Source organism: Eretmochelys imbricata, chromosome 27 (assembly GCF_965152235.1).
Source record: "Eretmochelys imbricata isolate rEreImb1 chromosome 27, rEreImb1.hap1, whole genome shotgun sequence".
NCBI classification, from domain to species: domain Eukaryota; kingdom Metazoa; phylum Chordata; order Testudines; family Cheloniidae; genus Eretmochelys; species Eretmochelys imbricata.
Window position 1 is genome coordinate 841,384 of NC_135598.1, and position 18,702 is coordinate 860,085.

Sequence of the window (18,702 nt, forward strand, 5' to 3'; positions counted from 1 at the left end):
GAGTGGTAAAAGCTAATTTAGACCCCATCGTTTTGTATGCAGAGTTGGGATTATGTTTTCCAATGTGCATCACTTTGCATTTATCATCATTTAATGTCATGTGCCATTTTCTTGCCCAGTCACCTGGTTTAGTGAGATCTCCTTTGCAGTCAGCTTTGGACTTAACTACAGTAAAAGCTTTGTTATCCGTCATGCTGGGGAATGGTGGGTGCCGGTAAGTCAAAAATTCCGGTTAATTAAGAGGGAAGAAGTTTGGGTGCAGGAGGCGGCTCGGGGCAGGGGTGCGGAAGGGGTTTCGGGGTGCCGGATCCAGGTGGCACTCACCTCGAGCGGCTCCCCAGAAGCAGCGATTATGTTCCTGCTGCTGCTAGGCAGAGGTGTGGTCAGGCGGCTTTCCGCGCTGCTTCCACCTGCAGGCGCCACCCCCGCAGTTTCCATTGGCCACAGTTGGCCAGGGCCAATGGGAGCTGTGGAGCCAGCACTCGGGGCGGGAACAGTGCACTGAGCCCCCATGGCCATTCCTCCACCTAGGAGCAGCAGGGACATGTCGCCGCTTTCAGAGAGTGACACAGAGTCAGGTAGGGAGCCTGCCAGCCCCGTGCCAACCGGACCCTATTGAAGATCAGAAATGCCACTTTACACTTTTCTGGTTGGTAACGTGCTGGATAATACAGTTTTTACTGCGTCTTAAGTAATTTTGTGTTGTCTACAAACTTTGCCACCTAACCGTGTACCCCTGTTCCAGATTATCTATGAATAAACTGAACAGCACTGGTCCTGGTACAGATCCTTGGGGGACCCTAGTGACCTCTCATTCCTACCCTCTGGTTCCTATCTTTTAAACCAGTTACTGATCCACAAGGGGACCTTCCCTCTTATCCCATGACTGCTTACTTTGCTTAAGAGCCTTCAGTGAGCAGCGTTATCAAAGGCTTTCTGAAAGTCCAACTACACTATATCTACTGGATCACCCTTGTCTACATGATTGTTGTCACCCTCAAAGAATTCTAACAGATTGGTGAGGTATGATTTCCCTTTACAAAAGCCATGTTGACTCTTCCTCAGTGTATTATGTTCATCTGATAATTCTGGTTTCAGAGTAGCAGCTGTGTTAGTCTGTATCCACAAAAAGAACAGGAGTACTTGTGGCACCTTAGAGACTAATTTGTTAGTCGCTAAGGTGCCACAAGTACTCCTGTTCTTTTTATCTGATAATTCTGTTCACTATAATTTCAATCAATTTGCCTGGTACTGAAATTAGATTTACTGGCCTGTAATTTCCAGGATTGCCTAAACAGCCTTTTTTTAAAAATGTCTAAACTCAACACACAGTTCATTGTCATAAATTCTTCTAGTTATGCAACCCATTACAACTCAGGATATTACAGAATATCCTGAATTGTAATGAGTTGTCTGGTTGTGACACAATGATGCATTGTATCCAAAAGTCAGCTAATAAAAATGCTACAATTTTAGTTTAATTCAGTAATGAAGTATTAAACAAAAACCCAGAAGTCAGAACAGCAGTGTTTTACACACTCATTGGTGTACATGACTGAATAATCTGAATGCCACTGGTGTATCAGACCTAAAGAGCACAAGAGTTTGAGATTTACAGTGTGCCTGGATGCATTTCCCCCTTCCACCCCACTCCCCCCAAAAATTCTAGTGACTAGAGCCCTTTTTCTTTTGCTCTGCAGGTAAAAAAAGACATTTTAGTCTCACTAACTTTTTCAAGACAAGAGTGTACAACAATGTCCTTCCCACACTATGGGGTCTCTCTATGAAGCAGTAGTTAGTTCTACATTGAAAAACGAGGAGCAGTAAGAATATGCCAAGCTATAAATATTTAAATCAATATGAGTGAAAGAGAAAAACGAACAACAAATATGGTTTCCAACTATGAACACCATGGAAGAGCGTTTTAGACTTTAAGGTTTACAAGAACTTACCTGTGAGAGTAACTGCTGCAGACCATTTATGCCACAATGACAACAATTGCATGTTCCTCTTGTAAAATGGGGCCACAGATCCCCATTTTTATGGCTATTACATTGTAATTGTTCCTTCTACATGAACATATTAACTGAATCTGACAAAGGATTATGGGAATCAAATTTAAAAAGCTGATGCTGACATAAATGGCTGCATTTTTAAAGAAGGACAAGAACTACCGTACAATAGTTTGTTAAGTGGAGATGAGACATTGTGCTGACTGAGTTGTGTCATGAATGCACTAAAATAAACAGACAGATGAAGCAGTTTGCTATTTCCAAAAGCAGTGCAAGTGGAGTGAAAGCATTTCCATACGAACCTGGCTTTAAAAACTGGGCTGTCAAAAGAACAGTTAAATGTAACACAAAGTAAGAAACTGTCCAATCACTAATGGTAGTTTTTCTTTTGCTTTGTTTTCAATTCACTGCTTGCAAGTAATGTATTTATTAAAGAAGAGTGAAAGCATAAAATAAATTTAACAAGTCAAGACCAGCAGGGAGATTCAAGAGTGGTGTTGTGACTGACACAGTGAAGAGGTAAACAAATGTTAAAGGGGGAAAAAAGAAAGATTCAGAAGAGTTATACACATTAGCACCACTTTTACAAACCCACTCAAGAGGATGGTCATGTTTTTCAACTTGCAACAAACTTATATCTTACTGCATGTCAGTTCCCAGGAAAAAGGTGGCATTTTCTCCCAATAGCATTGCATGTATATATAGCTTCTGATGTAAAATTAGTTAAACACAATTTTTGGCATCGACTAGGCAGTGAAACTGCTGGATAGTTAAAAACAGGCAGCTGAAATGGCATATTTTCTGTTGCTATTGTGAAGATAACATTCTGAAGGGTCAGGTATTCAGTGTGTAGGCCCCACTGGAATTTAAGAGATTAATGATCCCCTCCCATTTTCCATCTGTCCCTTCATTCTACATCATTGTGACAGACCTCTGGCTAAGGAAGACTGGCACGAACGCTCTTCGTAGTTTCAATGCTGCCCTTAAAATTAGAGGTTGAATTGCATGGGTCACAAATGGGAATGGAGCTAGTGTAGCTTTGCAGTGCTATTAGCTCCTATTGGCCTCTAGAGTGAGACGCAATATTAATCAAATCAGAATCTCTCATTCAGCAGCACAAAGCATTGCAGCTAGGCTGCTGGCTTGTGATCTTTTTCTGGAATAATATATTAACTTTGTTCATCTCTAGAGGAAAATCCCTTTTACTTACAGAGATCCTCCTCTTGGTGTCAAAAACTGATATTCCCTTTGAATAAATCAACCCCATTTTGTAGTAGTTCTCCTTTCTGTACTTTTTTAAGCATGTGTGCCAGTTCCCAAACATGCCATTGGCCAGTCCAAGGAAACAACTCATTCCTCAGAGCATATGCAGACATTACTTTTATAACTCACTAGCTATGCTACAAGGACCTCAGAAGTGAGAGTCACATTAAAAGCTGTCAAGTCAGCCAAGTCAACAAAATCACTCAATATGCTTTTGACTAAAATGATACAGTAGAACCCCCAGGCAATCAAGACAGTTTAGCAGGACTAGCCAGCTACGTATGCAGGAGCCATGCTATTTGTCCTCTTAACCAATGATGTGGTGTCACATAACTGTAACAGATTAGTGAATGGTTTACAGTATCTTTTCATGTGCTTTACTACTATTTTAACATTACTTTGACTCTTATACAGCACATTTCATCCCAAGATCAGAAAGCTCTAACAAAAGAGAGATCATTCACATTTTTCAGATGGAGAACTCTGGGACACAGATTAAGCATAACATTTTCAAATTGGTTTACATGATTTAGAAGCCTAAGTCTCACTGAAAGTCAATGGGACTTGTCACTTGGTTAAGCCCTTTCTGAAAATTTTATCTCAAGTGACATGTCCAAGAGGACACAACTAGTCCTTGAGAGCCCACAGAACAGAACCCAGACTTCCCAACGCAGTCTTGTACTGTAAACACTAGACAAGACAGCCTTATTTAATTACTTTTCACATGTACCAATGATACTTGATCATGCTTCCTGCAGTAAGAGTCTCCAGCAATGGCCCTGGCAGATGTAAACTGACATGTACACAAGGGAAATGACACAAAGGGTTTTGATGGCATTGTGTGAGGAATATCATAACTACCAATTACAACAAGAAGATGTTGAACTGTTCAACTATTACAAATATGCCAAAGGCTAATTTTGCCTAACACCTCCTCTCCTCCCAAAGTCCCCCCCGCCGCCCCAGAGACATTCCTTTTATACTATTAATCTGATTTCAGCATAAACAAGAACCATACATCTCTTGAGTGGCTTGTAAGCTGTGCTGACTGTGTATCAAGTTACCTATAAGCAAGGACTGGATGCCACTGGGTGAACCCATGCAAACAAAAGGTTGTAAAGATTCCCAACACAAAACCTATAGCTCACTACAGATGACAACGAAAACTAGAGAGAAAAGACAAACAGTAATGCTACACCATTCAGCTTCAAGATGCATATTATTTATAGCGCTGTCCACATATGGCTACTGCTAAATGTCAAATCAGCAGCCTTATCAGGTTATACTTTGGAACTAGTGGAGTCCACAGATCTGCACAAATATGCCATGTGACAAAAGGCAACTTCAGAAGCTACTGTAGACTTCTAGAGGAGAGGACTGAACTGTCATCTTCAGCAAGTAACACCTGGAATCTGAACCCCAGCAGAGTTTTAAAGAGCCTCCTCAGGCAACTGCGCAGAACTATATAGGAAAAGGATATTCATTAGTTCTGACAAGGACAAACTAACAAGAAGCTTAAGAGTAAGTGAATGATGTGCAGTCTCACTTCCAACCTCTGACAATGACAACTTGATTTAACTCTGACATTCTGCATACTGTGTGTAGTGGGAGAGGACAGTGGATTTTTGTGTAGGGCATGTCTACACTACAGACTTAAGTTGACCTATGTTAGGTTGACTTACAGCCACTCTCAGCTCTGTGCAGGTTCCTGCTGGGAGCCCATCTTCCCCCCCATTCGCAGCTGGGCTTTCTTGTCAATTTCACAGCTCCAATATGGAGCCCTAAAATTGACAAGACAGTCAACAGCAGATGTAAGTAAAGCAGTGTCTACACAGACACTGCCTTGCCCTAACTATATCGACGTAAGCCCTACCTCTCGCGGAGTTATGTTGGTGTAGTAGGGCACTTACATCAGCAGGACAAGGCTATAGTGTGTACATGGACATAATTAGGGCAACATAAGCGGCTTACGTTCAACTAGCTATATAGTGTAGACCAGGCTAAGACTAATACTGAACTCCTGAAGTTGTATTAGCATGACAAAAAACTAGAACTGTCTACAAGCTTCCTTAGTAAAACATTAAGGACAACAAGGATTCTAGTAAATCAGCAGCAATACTTGGTAACTGCTCAGTCCATAACCTAGAAATAGTGCACTGTCCTACGTTTCAAATCGAATGTGCGCAGCTCATTACATAGCTGAAAATCAGACTGCTTGTTTCAAAACAAACGGTTCTGAATGCCAACAATTCCCATTTACTTCAGGAGGAGGAGCTGAGAGCGCCCAGAACCTTTTAAAGCAGGACAACAGTCTTTACTTGTAAGAAGTAGGATCTGCCGCCTTAAAGAACAAATTCATTGTTGCTTTTTTTAAATTTAAAAAAAAAATCTGATTCCAATTCCATAGCCATCTCATTTGTAAATATGACCAATGACTTGCACGTTTGCATAAATCTATATTGAATATTTTCTCCCTTTTATGAAATGTAGACTAGTTGGTTCTCATTTAGCCCAACAAAAATTTGTTTCTCTTTAAAGAATCTCTTCTAATAAAAAACCTTTCAAATAATTAAATATTATAAATATATTTTCCTGTTTTGGTTTGAAGGAAAAATAAATCTTGGTATCATTTCACTAACTTGTAACATTTTGGAAATGTAAGTCCTCTTAAGGCTTTACCTTTATTGTTCTACCTCTGACTTCCAAGCCACTAGCTTCCTCTAATTCTGCTTTCCACTTGCTCTAATCCTACTTTTCCGAAGAAGAAATACCTGAATTATATTCTCATCATTATATTCTCCTCATGCCTCAGTTCAGAGACATCTTTGGCCTATACTAGCAGTACAATGTAGGATTTCCATGGACACCAGCTGCTGCAGACTGCTTTTTTAAAATATGCAGTACAGTCATTCAAAACAGTTAACCAGTGTAGTGATCTGTAGACTCCCAAACCTAAGCGATTTCAGCCACCTTTGAGTTGCATGCTGTAGCAGTACAGTCAGCATCTCTCAACAGATAATGCTGCAGAGATGGATCTAAATTCAGCAGTGATACTCCAAAATGTATGCTCCAAGCAAAGCCATTTTCCCTAGGCATTTCCAAAAGTGGTCTACAATTACTAGGCTTCAAATAGTTTTCAGACTCCTAGAAGATCTGAAAATCTTTTAAAGAAACCCACTTATTTTTAATAGGATGTACTTTAATTCTGTAAATTCTCTATATTAACCCTAAAATTTAACTGAAAAATGCTTTAACATTCATTGCTAAAAACAGGTTCTCTTTTTTTCTTTACTGATGAAGACACTTAGAGGCTCAGGTTTAGCTTCCATTGTAATGAACGGCAAAACTTGCATTGACTTCAATGGTGCAGGAATGGGTTCTTAGTGCGGCTACCGCTAAATTTCTTTGCAAAAAGGTGAGTTGAAACACTAACAGAGAATTGTTTAAGATCATAAATCATTAATACAACAAATTGGTAAACTTCAAAATTGCAAATACAGCACATTTTAAAACTAAATATTTAAAATTATTTCCTTTTACTTACCTCTCATGATCTAAGTTCATGGTTGTTACTCTCTCTTCTGGAAGAGCCAAATAATATAACACACACCCAAAGCAGAGAAAGAAATCTGATGCCCCACGCTGCTTTAGGTATGAGATCCAACTCTTGCAGGAGGAACACAGAACCCTAAACTCTGGTTTTAGCAGGTTAAAAAACCCACTCCCATTTACTTAAAATGTATTTGTAATTTTGCAATTGCAAAGATTACAAATATACTCAGTTAAACAATTTGGGAGCTTAAGCAATTTTTAATAATTTCAGTTTATGTAACAAATTATATTAATCTTAATAGCTGTAGATTATTTTAAACACAAGGAACATATTTAGTGGAGAGAACAGAAAGATGATCCATCTTTTTCAAAAGTAAAATTTGGTTCCTAATCTAAAATTAGGTTGGCTACCCCCTTTTTTTTAAAAAAATTCTTGTTTCCATAGAAAAATGTATTTTTTAAAAAGCTTTTCTCCCCAAAAATAATTACTAGCCAGTCCTCTGATATATACTATGACCATACAGCAGACAATTGGTCACTAAATATTTTTGGGGAGATAAATATTTTATTATAAACAGACACCTGACCCAACAGATCACAAAACAGAATTTTTTTAGCAGTCTGTCCTCTACAGAATATATTTCTCTCTCTCTCTGATGCAACATAATTCAATTCCCGAATTCCCAAATGCGGGTGGTTGGTTTTTTTTGCGTTTTTTTTTTTTTAAAGCCTATCTTTCTACAGACAGAAGAAAAAAATTTAACCAATTGGGTGGTAGGGTAGGAATTATTCTGAATTTTTTTGGTCCCCCACACCAAACAGGCAGACCATCTTCTTGTCTTCTCCACTAAATGCGGTTTTTTACTATTGGTCATGAGACTTCGAATTGTGTACATTTTATATATTAAAATAAAAACCTGCCCAAGTTAAAGTATTTAGATTTGATAACGTCCCTATATTTGCACTACAACGTATGTAAGAATAATAAATACTTGTGCTGTAATTTAACCAAAGGTATCTGCTGCTGTTGAAACTCCTCAAACTGCAGCCAAATATCATATACACTGGTCACCCAGTGACTATCATCCTAGGCATTGTGTATGATTGGGCATATGATGTACTTACATTTTCTGTATAATTTTGTATATCTGACTATTCCATAATAATGGCCAGAAGAGATTTAAATTTTAAACATACATGCAGTATTTTAATTTGTCACCCACATGCTTTGTTCCTCTATTCTGGAAAAAACAAACACTTGTAAAAGTAAGATCTTGGTCTAGCCTGTAGATAACGTTTGAATAATCTGTCTAATGATAATCCTCAACGTGGTATGGAATAGATGCTAACTCTAGCTGTTTCTCATGACATTTACATAGGGAAGTAGGCTTGGCATGTCAGTAAAGATTCTCATGTCACAACACAAGATTGAACTATTCAGCAGAACATCAAATGCAAATTCCCCCCTCTGCAGCATTATCTCATGCGTCATCAATTACTGCCATGCCTAAATCTAGCATCATGCCAGCACATTAAGACAATAGGTACTGTATGCAGTGTTCACTGGACCAGAAGAACAGAAATAAGAAGGGGGAAAGGAAACCCTAAAGAAATTAAAAAAGGCAGACCGTGCAATACAAACCAGATCATGGCTGCTTAGCTAATATGGGCCAACTGCTGCGGAAGAAAAATGTCGAACACCCCAAGTTGTGTAAATTTCTGTAAACATCTAAACACGCACACAGACACACACAACACCAATCTACATAGGATGCAAATATATATTGATCCTTTGCTAACACTACAGTTTAAAAAATGCACACTAAAGGGATGAAACTTCAGAGTCAATTTTAGTTTCTTCAGGGAAAAAGCTATCTGAAAAGTGCTAATCTTTAATAAAAATTGAGCCTAAGTCAGATCACCAGTAAGCTTCCCTTTTTCCTCCCCCACCCCAATCACAGGTTTCACGCCACTAAGACTATAGATGAATATTTGCATCTAAGCACTAATGTTAAATGCTGAACCTCCAGGAGAAATTTAGGCAGCGTAAGAAGAAATGTTACTGTACATCTGAGACTAGCAAGTGATACTGTGCAAAGTTAAAAGATTCAGAAGCTTAAAAGAAAAGCTACCCAAAAATTGAACCTTTCCCCATTCTACAGTTTGATATTATTAATTGCCATACCTAATTCAACAAAGTAAAGTGACATTTTTAAAAACTACACAGGAATGTTGTTTTATGTGAAAGATAATTTTTCGGGCAGATTTTATCATTATTGAAGCATATCAATTAAAATTCAGTTCTCTTCACTGCTAATGGTAGTTCTAACATTTATTAAATTGTTATATACACTAGTTGGTCATCTGACTATTCAGGAAATGTAAGCTAAAAGGATCAAAATACATTTTACTCCTCTTTCATTAGGTTCACAAAAATAAACTAACTTCTCAACAAAATTTAATATTTAGCAAACTAACTTGCCATAAATAATGTATTATTTCAAATAGTTTCTCAAATATCAAGCTGAACTATTTTTACAGTAACCTAGATTATAAAAAGTACTATTTAAAGATTGAAGCCCAGGCCCACTTAACATTAATGCAGGACATGCAAGCATCTTAGAAAAGAATATCCCTGAACTGCTATTTACACACTAGTGCCTGGTCCTGTCAAATTTAACTGCATTCACATCAAGTCCCATCCGATCACTGTCTAATTTGCTGGTGGGCCGACGGTGATGATATGTGTATCTTACCGATTCTATTGGCTTGTCTAGAGATGCCTGTTCAATCTCCAAGTGTCCTTCTTCATATTGATCAAAGTGATTACCCTGCAAAAGAAGAATATTTTTTGTTATTTCTCTATGGTAATCAAGACATTTCCCAAAACTATGTAATTCCCACTCATAATATAAATTGAGCCCGAAACTCATATTAGACAGCAAAAGAAATCAACTGATTAAATAAGACTCAAATAATTAGGACGTAAAAATGACAGTCTGATGTAATCCCAGCTATGCTGGACTGATGACCTTCATAAACTAAGAAGGTTTCAGAATGCCAGATAACTATTTAAACTGACACCACGTGCTACTTTTAGTAAAGTAAGTGAAAATGCTGATCCTAAGAAACATTGGGTTGGAAGAAATAATGTAGGATAAAAATCACAGTAAAATTAAAATGACTCTTCCATACAACAGATACAGTCCACATAGGCCACAGATGGAATGCATCACTGAAATCTGTGACTGGATGAGTCTAAACTGCTTGAAATTGAATCTCAGCAAAAACAAAATTATACACATTGTTTCAAATAGAAAATAGGAGCAGAAAACCATCTCCAATATTTGATGGGGAGTTACTTCAGAAACCTGACATTGGTCATAGTCAAAAGGCTGCAAGATTTTGTTCTCTAAAGCAAGTCACCAGATTAAAGCCATATCTCTTCTCTTGTGTATCCAACCACCATGATAGCTGCCCTTTTTGACAGAGTCGCACTGGTACAATGTACCTTGAGGGCTACCAAAGAGGCTGATTTGTTGCCTGCAGATTAATCAGAATGACAGCTCAATTGCCAGGGGTTGGCAGAAGGGCTTCTCTGCCTACCTACCATTTCCTCCTCTGCACTGCCTGCCAAGACATGTATAAAGTGTAACATTTTGCTTATAAAGAAAAGGAGTATTTGTGGCACCTTAGAGACTAACCAATTTATTCGAGCATGAGCTTTCGTGAGCTACAGTGAGCTGTAGCTCACGAAAGCTCATGCTCAAATAAATTGGTTAGTCTCTAAGGTGCCACAAGTACTCCTTTTCTTTTTGCGAATACAGACTAACACGGCTGTTACTCTGAAACCTGTCATTTTGCTTATAAAGGGACATGGCCAACTTGAAATCTAGCCAATTTCAAAACAACTTCCCCGCCAATTTGAGGCCTTTCAACTATATTTTCCTATAGTTAAAAATGTCCTTCTACCTGCAGCTGTGTGAAAGGCCCATAAGAACATGGGAAACACTGACTATGCAGAGAGTGTTTGCAAATACACTAATCAAATAAGATGAAAAAGAAAAATACTAGTCGAATGTCAGTTGCAATAACCTCAGCTGTTACCTATTAATTATAAAAAAAGTTAAATCAAACTGAAGTGTAATTTTTAAGATGACTGTTACCCATTAATATCTGAAGCTTTTAATGGACAGAGTCTTCTTGAACTCCTAGACAACTAAATACTCATTGCCTGAAACGTTACGGTGCTTTTGGAGCTCAGAGTTGGAGCTCGGAGTAGAAGAGCACTGTTCCTCTCTTTCCCTCCACACCCCGGAGTTGGTGGAATACCCTTCCTGTTGACTTTGGTTTATTTTGGGGGGAGGGGAGGGGGGGAAGGAGGATCAACTTCTTAATCTAATTTTTATGTCCAAAACCCTTCAATGTGGCACATTAAACTGATGTTTTTATTGTGTCTAGAATCAGTCACAGACATCAAATATCGTAACATTAAATCTTTAATGGAAGTACACACATTTATTTAATTATACCATAAACAATAATTTACACCCATTGTTTCATGTTCTCTGTGTATATAAATCTCCCCCCTGTATTTTCCACTGAATGCATCCAATGAAGTGAGCTGTAGCTCACGAAAGCTTATGCTCAAATAAATTTGTTAGTCTCTAAGGTGCCACAAGTCCTCCTGTTCTTTTTGCGAATACAGACTAACACGGCCGCTACTCTGAAACATAATTGACATTTATGGCAACCTGGTAAAAAGGAAACATTAAACTGACCAAATTTTATCTGAATTCTTTCCATATCTTGTGTGGACTCAAGCTGTATCACAAAGGATGCTCTTCCTATTTCATAGTGCCAATTAATTACCTCTGATTAAAGCGTCACTGTAAATGAGCTCCAAATCACAAAATAAAGGCTGTATATAAAAAGCAATGTTATTCCACTCATAGCAACCAAGTCCTAAACCCAAACTTCCTCTTATATCATTAATCTGAAAATCTAGAGTGACACTGTGGCCCCAATAAAGCAATGACAAAATTCCCATAAACTACAACAGCTTAAGATTCCACACTTCGAGTCAAATATTCCTGAACCCATCTGATGAAATGTCCTACCATCCAACTCTTTCTTATCTCATCTCTTCTCCTGTCTGGCATTTTCATAGACACAGACTTTAAGGCCAGAAGGGACCTCCTGCACATTGGGGGCATAGAACCTCACCCACTTACTCCTGCATTATGCCCCTAACCTCTGGTTGAGTTACTGAAGTCCTCAAATCATGATTTAAAGACTTCAAGTTACAGAGAACCCTCCATTTACTCCAGTTTAAACTTGCAAGTGACCCATGCCTATGCTGCAGAAGAAAGTGAAAAACTCCCAGGGTCTCTGCCAATCTGTCCTGGGGGGAAATTCTCTCCTGACCCCAAATATGGCGATCAGTTAGACATCATTTTTTTTTTTTTTTTGTAGTTGGGATTGTGTTGTACAACACTTTGCATTTATCAATAGATGAATTTCATCTGCCATTTTTGGACTTTATCTTAAGGAGTACTTGTGTCACCTTAGAGACAGTCTCTAAGGTGCCACAAGTACTCCTTTTCTTTTTGTGGATACAGACTAACAGGGCTGCTACTCTGACACTTAACTATCTTAGTAATTTTTCATTGTCTGCAAACTTTGCCCCATGTTCCTTACCCCCTTTTTCAGCTAATTTATAACTATGTTGTCATGAGATAAGAGGGAAGATCCTTTCATGGATTGAGAACTGGTTAAAAGACAGGGAACAAAGGGTAGGAATAAATGGTAAATTTTCAGAATGGAGAGGGGTAACTAGTGGTGTTCCCCAAGGGTCAGTCCTAGGACCATTCCTATTCAACTTCTTTATAAATGATCTGGAGAAAGGGGTAAACAGTGAGGCGGCAAAGTTTGCAGATGATACTAAACTGCTCAAAATAGCTAAGACCAAAGCAGACTGTGAAGAACTTCAAAAAAAATCTCACAAAACTAAGTGATTGGGCAACAAAATGACAAATGAAATTTAATGTGGACAAATGTAAAGTAATGCACATTGGAAAAAATAACCCCAACTATGCATACAATATGATGGAGGCTAATTTAGCTACAACTAATCAGGAGAAAAATCTTGGCATCATCATGGATAGTTCTCTGAAGATGTCCACAGTGTGCAGCGGCAGCCAAAAAAGCCACCAGAATGTTGGGAATCATTAAAAAAGGGATAGAGAATAAGACGGAGGATATCTTATTGCCCTTGTATAAATCCATGGTACACTCACATCTTGAATACTGCATACAGATGTGGACTCCTCAACTCAAAACAGATGTACTGGCATTAGAAAAGGTTCAGAAAAGGGCAACTAAAATGATTAGGGGTTTGGAATGGGTCCCATATGAGGAGAGATTAAAGAGGCTAGGACTTTTCAGCTTGGAAAAGAGGAGACAAAGGGTGGATATGATAGAGGTATATAAACTCATGAGTGGTGTGGAGAAAGTGAATAAGGAAAAGTTATTTACTTGTTCCCATAATATAAGAACTAGGGGCCACCAAATGAAATTAATGGGCAGCAGGTTTAAAACAACCAAAAGGAAGTTCTTCACTCAGCGCACAGTCAACCTGTGGAAGTTGCTTGAGGAGGTTGTGAAGGCTAGGACTATAACAGGGTTTAAAAGAGAACTGGATAAATTCATGGAGGTTAAGCCCATTAATGGCTATTAGCCAGGATGGGTAAGGAATGGTGTCCCTAGACTCCGTTTGTCAGAGGGTGGAGATGGATGGCAGGAGAGAGAGATCACTGGATCATTACGTATTAGGTTCACTCCCTCTGGGGCACCTGGTATTGGCCACTGTCGGTAGACAGGATACTGGGCTGGATGGACCTTTGGTCTGACCCAGTATGGCCATTCTTATGTTGAACAGCACTGGTCCCAGTACAGATCCTTAAGGGACCCTGCTATTGACCTCTCTTTGTTGTGAAAACTGACCATTCATTCCTATCCTTTGTTTCCTATATTTTAAGCAGTTACAGATCCATGACAGGATCGGCCACGACTGCATGCTTTGCTTAAGAGCCTTTGGTGTGTGATCTTGTCAACGGCTTTTTGAAAGTCCAAGTACACTGCTCCAATATCCACTGGATCACTCTTATTCACATTTGACTCTCTCAAAGAATTCTAATAGATTGGTGAGGCACAATTTCCCTTTACGAAAGCCGTGCTGACTCTTCCTCAGTGTGTCCTCTTCCTCTTCAAGGTTTCATCACATCATTCAAGTGTCCTCACATCATTCAAGCATCTGATATTTCTGTTCTTTACTGTCGTTTCAACCAATTTGCATGGTACAGATGTTAGACTTACTGGCCTGCAATTGCCAGGATTGCCCCTGGAGCCTTTTTAAAAAACAGGCATTACATTAGCTACCCTCCATTAAAGTGGTATAAAGATTGATTTAAAGGACAGGTTACATACCACTGAATGCATCTGATGAAGTGAGCTCTAGCTCACAAAAGCTTATGCTCAAATAAATTTGTTAGTCTCTAAAGGTGCCACAAGTCCTCCTTTTCTTCACACCACAGTTAGTAGTTCTGCAATTTCATACAAATTCCTTCAGGACTCTTGGGTGAATACCATCTGTCCTGGTGAGTTATTACTGCTTAATTCATCAATTTGTTCCAAAACCTTCTCAATCTGCGACTGTTCTTCAGATCTGTCACCTAAAAAGAATGGCTCAGGTGTAGGAATCTCCTTTACATCCATTACTGCTTTAGGTCCTGGTTCACCAAGGTATTTAGGCACATACTTAGTTTTAGCACAAGTAGTCCTACTGACTTTTGTGGGACTAGGCACCAAGGTGAATGGATTTAAATCACCGATTTCAATCATAACTTAAATCAGCAGGAGGAAACCTTGATTTTAAACAAGGTATTTTAGAAGTTTATAGTTATTTTCTCAAAGAGATGTTCATTCTAATTCATTGTTGGTAACCATTAAAACATGCTGATTTGCAACTAAATATAGGCTTTATACTGGTGCTTCTTTTTGATAACTAAAGGATATACTATGTCTATATACGTTATTAACAGTTACATAGCCTGACAATTATTCAGATTCTTGTTTATGTTAAATCTTATTTACTAGATTTTTAAAATTTTTTTACTTGTGATTTGCATCAAGCTTAATTTGGATGGAAATTCAAATTCAATTAAAAATGCACAAAAACAGCATTTAAATAACTATTAGTGAAATAAACCTACCTTAAATGTGCTAGAACATAAGAAAAAAAAGCTTATAAAAAGTTCATCAAAACACATTTTACTTCTAAAATTAAGGCAGCATTGTCTATAGTCAGTGAACTGAACCAGTTGGTTTTGGTTACCACATCCTTCAAGGTGTAAAAAGTGGTTGATCTCACCCTTCCACACCTAAGTTTTCTGCATAGATTGGAAGTGGAAAACAAACTATTGCTTTTTCATCTCCAGTTGGTTTCTTAACTCTGAATGAACGAGCCATTGAAATGAAACAGCTGAATACACTGAAATGAAGAAAATACGTTCTCTGCACCTGCAGAAGAGGCCACTGCTGTCAAAAGCTAGTTTAGCACTTCAAACTCTGGTTCCAGGTGCTTAGCCAGTCACTTCCAGCAGTTCAGTGGTTGACTCTCTTTAAAACTTGGCAACAAAAACAGGTACTAAATATTATTCTTATTTCACTTAAATATTAGGCCTTAACATAGGCTGTCATAATTTCACATTTAATTTTAAATAGGTTCATTAAAAACAACTAATATTTAATGACAGGTTTCAGAGTAACAGCCGTGTTAGTCTGTATTCGCAAAAAGAAAAGGAGTATTTGTGGCACCTTAGAGACTAACCAATTTATCTGAGCATAAGCTTTCGATGAAGTGAGCTGTAGCTCACGAAAGCTTATGCTCAAATAAATTGGTTAGACTCTAAGGTGCCACAAGTACTCCTTTTCTTTTTGCTAATATTTAATGTAAATTTAAAAATCGGATATTTTTACCCACTCTCCTAGGCTCGTGCACAAGGTACCTTGCTGAACTGGGGCCTTAACTTAGGAGTCTCTTCACCCTACCTGAAGTCAACATCCATGTGACTTGTGTTGTAGTGTGACCAACATTTTTCCCCAGGTATTCTCCCTCCAGTCACTTCAGAGCTAGCGTCCTTGCAACTTCAACGTCATTTCCTCATCAATCAGAACACTCAGGTAAATGTGAGCTCTGGAGTTGAATGATGACTAAATGCCAGCTAAATGGGGAAATTTAAATCTGACAAAAGGAATTTGATGTTTTGCTTTCACAGCCTGCATCAGCATTCCTTTTTGTTATGGATTTCTCACTTATACCCCTAATTGCTGCCCTTCTGTGTACTTTTTCCAACTGGAATATCTTTGCTGAGATGGGAAGACCAGAACTGTACACAGAATTCAAGGTGTGGGTGCTACAGTGTTTGATATTTTCCAGCTAATTACCAATCCCTTTCCTAATGTTCTATAAATTGCAATGGCTTGCCTGCACAGTAATCAGCAGAAAAAAAAACTTTCCTTGAAGGAAGGAGGGGAAAAAGAAAGCCTCACCAGGCTCATCATCACTATTTTCTAAATTGCCCTCGAGATGAACATATGATTGGCACTCTATAAACCTACTACAGAACCTCTGTGGCTGGAGAGCAGAAAAAGAACGCTGCAAAAGAAAAGGTTTCTATTTTAGATAACAGAATCCAAAAAAACTTAGTAAAATTAATGTATCCCAGCAAACATTTTAAATGGAGGTTAACTATTGATTAGTCCAACAGAAATAAACCTCAAACTTCCATGGACGCATTCCTACCACATGCTTTTGGATGCCAAAATGATAAATCAGCAACCACCAAAAGGCTAATATTCACACAGAGTTTTCAGCCAGACTTGTTACTCCACCGAACACTTAAGGCTTGGCTACACTTGCGAGTTACAGAGCAATAAAGGAGCCCCAGGCACACTAGCTCACTCCCCGTCCACACTGGCAAGGCACGTGGAGCGCTCTGACTCCGCCGCTACAGCGCTGCTGGTACTCCACCTTGGCGAGTGGAATAACGTTTGCTGCGCCCCCGCTGGAGCGCTGCGACGCCAGTGTGAACGAGGTGTTGCATTACTGCGCTGTGATCAGCCTCCGCAAACGTCCCATAATCCCCTTAAGTCAAGTGGCCACTCGTCATTGTTTTTGAATCGCTGCAAGGAATGCGGATATGCCCTTTGAAAGGTCCGTTTCTGACAGCCCGCTGCTTATCTGCTCCAGGACAAAGCAAGCCATTAGTGTGAAATGCCGTGTGAGAGAGAGAGAGGTGGTGGGGGGGGTCCTGCTGCTGTCTGAACTTACAAGACAGCATGCTGACATGCTCTCCCACCACATACATACAAAACACATTCCCTGTCACTCCACCCTGTCCACCCCATTTAAAAGCACATTGCAATCACCTGCATGCTGGGATAGCTGCCCACAATGCACCGCTCCCAATGCTGCTGTAAGTGCCACAGATGCGGCCACGCCTGTGCGCTTGAAGCTGTCAGCGTGGGCAGACTGCATCGCTTTCCCTACTGTGCTCTCCAAAGGCTGGTTTAACTCAAAGCGCTCTACATCTCTACATGGAATCTCCTTCCTTAGACGTTTTTAAGGTCAGGCTTGACAAAGTCCTGGCTGAGATGATTTAATTGGGGATTGGTCCTGCTTTGAGCAGGGGGTTGGACTAGAACCTCCTGAGGTCCCTTCCAACCCTGATATTCTATGATTCTACATCTGCAAGTGTAGCCATGTCCTTAACCACGCCTATTTATTGCCTCTGAAAAAATCCAATCAAATAATGTTGCAAGATGGGGGGGTGTGTCGGATACATTCACATCATGACCCCTGTTAATTTCCTATTGCAATTAACCATGTGAGAGACCAAATCTGACAAAAAGAAAAAGAGCACTTCACTGGAGCATTGGATGAAGTGAGCTGTAGCTCACGAAAGCTTATTATGCTCAAATAAATTTGTTAGTCTCTAAGGTGCCACAAGTCCTCCTTTTCTTTTTGCGAATACAGACTAACATGGCTGTTACTCTGACACAAATCTGACAATTGTCTTCTATTACAGTCTCAGTGTCTAATGTCAACATTAACAGCTCCTTTCAGGGCCTCAGCCAAAGATGGCACTCATCAGTAAGGCTAAGTTTTAGTCATAAGTATTTTTAGTAAAAGTCATGGACCAGTCATGGGCAATAAACAAAAATTCACAGGCCAGTGACCTGTCCATGACTTTTACTAAAAATACCCCCATGACTAAAACTTGGGCAGAGGGCTGTGGGTGCTCAGGGTGGGGTGGGGCACCGCTAGTGCTGGGGGGGGGGGATGTTGCAGGCACTTGGGGGAGGGGGAGAGGAGCGGGTTGTGGTGTATGACCTTGGAGTGGGACCCCTGCTGGTGCTGGGAGGGTTGGCGAGGCTGGCAGGGGCTTCCTACCCAGCTCTGCATCCCTGCAGGTAGGATTGGTTAAAGAATTTTTTTACACTATTGTTAGGATTGGTTAGTAAAATTTTAGTACAATGATTGGTTACGGTATAGCTAAAAAGGACTCAAATTTCACAATATAAACTGGGGTCCAAAAGGAAGTTCTTTAGGAACCAACTCCCGGACACAGCCCCAATGATCACAGCTGCCAGACCTCAACACTCTGCCAATAACACCGTGCAGAAACAGGAGTCCCCCAGATGGACCTGATCCTGACTGGCCATGGAGAAAAGTTCAGCTGTCTTATTGGGAGTGGTGAGCACTGTACGTGTGCGCGCGCGTTGTTTTCGGTGATTGTTAATAAATAAATGT

At 39.5% G+C, this 18,702-nt stretch overlaps 1 protein-coding gene across 5 annotated transcripts in view; it reads right to left on the bottom strand.

The window, feature by feature from the left end:
* GPATCH8 (G-patch domain containing 8) overlaps positions 1 to 18,702 on the bottom strand; it is a 79,298-nt gene that overhangs the window by 40,202 nt on the left and 20,394 nt on the right. For 2 of the 5 annotated variants that reach the window (XM_077806561.1, XM_077806560.1), the window contains exons 2-3: positions 9,584 to 9,658; positions 2,315 to 2,332 (exon numbers count right to left, since the gene is read on the bottom strand). Coding sequence is in view for 2 of the 5 variants with exons in the window: in XM_077806563.1 (XP_077662689.1) it covers positions 9,584 to 9,658 (75 nt within the window). In the remaining 3 variants the exon portion in view is untranslated. Of the gene's footprint in view, positions 1 to 2,314; positions 2,333 to 9,583; positions 9,659 to 18,702 lie in introns of those variants that run through there. The other 3 variants (XM_077806563.1, XM_077806559.1, XM_077806562.1) reach the window with 2 other exon arrangements.